General features: G+C 50.3%; 1 protein-coding gene across 3 annotated transcripts in view; it reads left to right on the top strand.

The window, feature by feature from the left end:
• The first annotated feature begins 1,981 nt into the window (after nucleotides 1–1,981).
• DSTYK (dual serine/threonine and tyrosine protein kinase) overlaps nucleotides 1,982–4,596 on the top strand; it is a 70,803-nt gene continuing 68,188 nt past the window's right edge. For all 3 annotated transcript variants that reach the window (XM_017525435.2, XM_017525436.2, XM_017525433.2), the window contains exon 1: nucleotides 1,982–2,417. In XM_017525435.2, coding sequence (XP_017380924.1) covers nucleotides 2,153–2,417 — 265 coding nt within the window. In that variant the 5' untranslated portion in view covers nucleotides 1,982–2,152. The remainder of the gene's footprint in view (nucleotides 2,418–4,596) is intronic.

The following is a 4,596-nucleotide window of genomic DNA, read 5'->3' as shown; positions in this document are numbered from 1 at the left end:
GGGGTTTCACCATGTTGACCAGGATGGTCTCGATCTCTTGACCTCGTGATCCACCCACCTCGGCCTCCCAAAGTGCTGGGATTACAGGCTTGAGCCACCGCGCCCGGCCAGGAATAGTTTTTAAAGGGTGGGCTTTGTGACATTTACCTGAAATAATGCCCTCTCTGATTACTTCCACCTATCCAAATTTTGTCCCTTCTTCAAGATAGATTCCTTTTCTGGACAACTCCAACTTGAGTGCTCTTATCTGATCTCCTGTGCTAGAAATTACTGTGTGTGGCAAATCATTACACATTGCTTTCTTACAGCTCTGTTTTAAAAAATATTATGTACTTGTATTAAAATTCCCATTTTTAATTTTCATTTCTATTTTACTGAACATTTTGGGGATTGCATGGGGAATACAATCTTGCAAAAGAAGAATGGCTGGTGGAGAATACGTGACCAAGTAACAGGCAGAGGGGGAGTGGGTAAATGGGAAGAAGAATGAGGCTCCCTCCTTGCAGTCAGCCCTCACAGACATTTATCAAATAGAGATTCATTTGAATTAGTGACCCCTTTTTATAAAATGCTAATACCCCTGGAAAGGTAAGGCCTTCACATTTTACAACAGTTAATCCAAATATCATGACACCATTTGGCTAAGAACACCTGGGTGTTCTTAGATGAGAGGTTAGAAGAAGTAAAATTTCTGAAGCAGGACTCACAAAACTTTAAAGTCAAAAGGGCTTAAAGATCTGCCATTCCAAACCTTTACCTCATAGATGATGAAACGGGGTCTTGGCCCGAGATCACAGGCGAGGTATAGGGAGAGTCCAGACCCAAACTCAAATCTCTTAATTTCAGTCAAGGCGCTACATCATCCAGCCTATCAGAGAAGAGGTCTGGCCGGACGGAGTTGTGCTCCGTCGCCCAGGCTAGATAGAGTGCAGTGGTACCATCTCGGCTCACTGCAACCTCCGCCTCCCGGGTTCAAACGATTCTCCTGCCTCAGCCTCCCGACTACTTGGGACTACAGGCGCCTGCCACCACACCCAGCTAATTTTTGTATTTTTAGTAGAGACAGCGTTTCACCATCTTGGCCAGGCTGGTCCTGAACTCCTGACCTCGTGATCCACCCCTGCCTCGGCCTCCCAAAGGGCTGGGATTACAGGCGTGAGCCACCGCGTCCGGCCAAAAGATGGTATTTTTCTACAGTAAGAAAAACATAAATGGGCTCTGTGCCTGCTGAAGAGGGGAGAACGAAGGAAGCAAAGAGGTGACGTCAAGTTTTGCCACCTTTGTGATTGTGTCCTGGAGTCTGTGACTGTGTGTGTCAATGGAAGTCTTGCATATTAGCAGAAGCCAAGTTAAGATAATCAGAAATGGTTTGGAAGGCTACAAACCTCAACTTCCCCTTACCCAGCCCTGTCTCCCTACTTCAGGAACCAACTGAAGTTCAGCTTACAGCTCTTGTTGATCCTTCTACACCCCTCCTTTCTAAGTCTGGAGAAGGAACGTTGGAAAACGAGAACGCAATACAAACACAGGAGATCTCCCTATTTCCAGGGTACTTCAGTCGATTCCCCAGTATCTACTCTATCCGAAACACGAGAGAGCCACTTAGGGTAGCCATGGAGATATGACTGTCCTCGGTCTTGCTTCCTTCCTTTTCTCTATTAACATCTTTTGCTACGATTTCGGTTAGGCACCCCACTTCTGCTGCGCTCAGATTCTGCAGCTCCTCCTCTCCCCAGGGACACTCATGTAGGGACTAGGAACACTTTTTAAAATAAGGAGAGTGCGAAAACACAAGAACGAGTGAGGGTTTTCTCTAAAAGGCATCAGTCCCATCCATAGCTCCCCTTCTCCAGCCTTGGGGTTTTGGCGCTTGGTCCCAGCAAGACTACAAGTCCCAGGAGACACCGCGGCGACAGTGTCCTCCAGTGATCCTTCCCTCACGCTTCTGGATAGCAAAGAGAAAGGTTCCGTTGTCAGCGCACTGCGGGTTGGTTTGTTTGCAACAGCAGTGACGGAGGTTGGGAGTCAGGCCGACTGCAGGCGGGGGTGTCTGGAGGCGGATTCCTCCTCCTTTCGGCACTGGGGGGCGGGGAGGAGGGAGGCCGGGCCAGCGGCCGGGGACCAAGCCGCGAAGACAGAGCGGGTAGAAGAGATGGAGGGCGACGGGGTGCCGTGGGGGAGCGAGCCCGTCTCGGGTCCCGGCCCCGGCGGCGGCGGAATGATCCGCGAGCTGTGCCGGGGCTTCGGCCGCTACCGCCGCTACCTGGGACGGCTGCGGCAGAACCTGCGCGATACCCAGAAGTTCTTCCGCGACATCAAGTGCTCCCACAACCACACTTGTCCCTCCTCCCCCACGGGCGGCGGCGGGGCCGAGCGCGGCCCTGCCGGCGATGTCGCCGAAACCGGGCTGCAGGCGGGTAAGAAGGGCAGCCCGGAGGGAGAGAAGGCAGGAGAGGCAAATCGGAGGGCGGACCGCACCCCTGCCCTGCAAAACAAGCCCTAGAAGAGGCGGCAAGGGGCAGCCGTGCGGTGTGGTCGGGTCCCGGGCCTGGGCCGGCCGGACCCGGGATGCCTTGGGAGGCCATCCGTCTGAGGAGGGGAGGAAGGGGTCCGCCGAGGGCCCGGCCCGGGGACCGGGAGTCAGGGGCGACCGAGGGCCGGAGTTCGCGGAGCAGGACCCCGGGGGCCGGGCTGTGCGCTGGCGGGACGGGCGGGCGGGCATTCTGAGAGGGCAGCGGTTAATCCGAGGAGTGGGGAAAGTTGCGCCGGGTTGGGGGCGGGCGGGTGCGCAGTTGTGGGTCAGAGCCCCAGCTTAGGGATGGAGCAGAGGCGGCAGGGTGTCCCGGGAGTCCGAGGAGGCCATGGGACTGTAGTGGGGTGTGTGGGTTTGATGATGTATGTGAAATGTGTTCACACCGATCGTGAGGCAGCTCTGTGAAGAGGGGGCATTCTCTAAGTAAGGTTGGGGATCGCCAGAGGAAATCATATCTGATGGGTGCCAGGGAATTGCAAGAGATGTTGCTCTTGCTAATGGTGAAGAAGAGAGGAAGGGAAGGGATCATTTTGGTCCTGAGCCAATGGAGAACTAGCTGCTCTTGCCCTTCTTGCATGATTCTTTTCAAGGATGTGCCGAAGGCCCGCAAACACTTAAAATCGTGCATGGTCTTTAATCTTTCCTAACATCTTGCTTCCTTTTAAACTGCTGTTGGTGGGGAACTGGAGGATTTGTTAACTATCTCGTCTAATTAGGAAATAACTTTAGGTTGGAAGGGAGAAGGGACTGGCATTCCATGTAGATACATATCTTGGGGACAAAACAGCAAAGAAGTCTGTGGGTTTAATTTAGTAATTCTCAAAGTGTGTATTAAACTCAACCCAGGGGCGTATTAAAAATGCCATGTCTCATGCTGTAGCTCATAAATTCTGATTGAATAGGTATGGGAACTGGGTCCTAAGAATCTAATTTAACATGAAAAGACTCTGAAGAGGCCGGGCGCCGTGGCCCACGTCTGTAGTCCCAGCACTTTGGGAGGCCCAGGCGGGTGGATCACCTGAGGTCAGGAGTTTGAGACCAGCCTGGACAACATGGTGAAAACCCGTCTCTACCAAAAATATTAAAAAATTAGCCATGAGTGGTGTCGCGCGCCTGTAATCCTAGCCACTGGGGAGGCTGAGGCAGGAGAATCGCTTGAAACCAGGAGGTGGAGGTTATAGTGAGCCAAGATCATGCCATTGCACTCGGGTCTGGGCGACAGAGTGAGACTGTCTGAAAAATAAATAAGTAAATAAAAATTAAAAAAAAAAAAAGACCCTGGGGATTGTGATGCACGTGATGTGTTAAAATACTTTCAGAACCTGAATTTAGATGCTGATAGCAAATTTGAACATGAGGCTCAGAACTCGATGAAATGTTCTGACTTTGCATGTTACGTCTGACATTTCCCAAAGTTTTGCACTTAATATCCTAAATCTGACTGGGAATCCAGAAATGGGGATAAAAATAAGATACTAAGATTGTGACAAGGTCCTAAATGATACTATTTTATTTAGTTGGTCTGGATAGGAATTTAAAAAGCTTTATTTTACCTCATAGCATAAAAGGAGAAGGATGAGTAGTTTTTCTGAAGTTGTGGTTTTTACATCTTACATCCAGAAATATGCTGTCCTGGAATGGACTTGTAGAGAGATCTAGTACCTGTGAGACTATCAGAAAACAGCTGGTGAGAAGGGCTAATGTTTTCTGAGTTGATCCCCAGAATGTGTATTTTCTCTTCCTCCCATGACAGTGCTTTCCAGAGGTATCCCTTGCTCAGAAGTTTTTTCTCACAGCTTATCTTAAAAAGCCCTCTATTGCTGTTCTTATTTTAAAACAACTGTTTATTTTAGACTTGCTTCTAAAAGAGAATCGATTCACCTCAGAGAGATGGAGGTTTTCAAGGCACTTTGGTTGGGTCTTGTTTTTATTCTTTAAAAAACAAGACATGCCGGGCGCGGTGGCTCAAGCCTGTAATCCCAGCACTGTGGGAGGCCGAGGCGGGTGGATCACGAGGTCAAGAGATCGAGACCATCCTGGTCAACATGGTGAAATCCCGTCTC

This window comes from Cebus imitator, unplaced genomic scaffold (assembly GCF_001604975.1).
Source record: "Cebus imitator isolate Cc_AM_T3 unplaced genomic scaffold, Cebus_imitator-1.0 Scaffold38, whole genome shotgun sequence".
Taxonomy (NCBI): Eukaryota; Metazoa; Chordata; class Mammalia; order Primates; family Cebidae; genus Cebus; species Cebus imitator.
The sequence above is the reverse complement of the archived record's forward strand: the minus strand, read 5'-3'. Positions and strand labels throughout refer to the sequence as shown.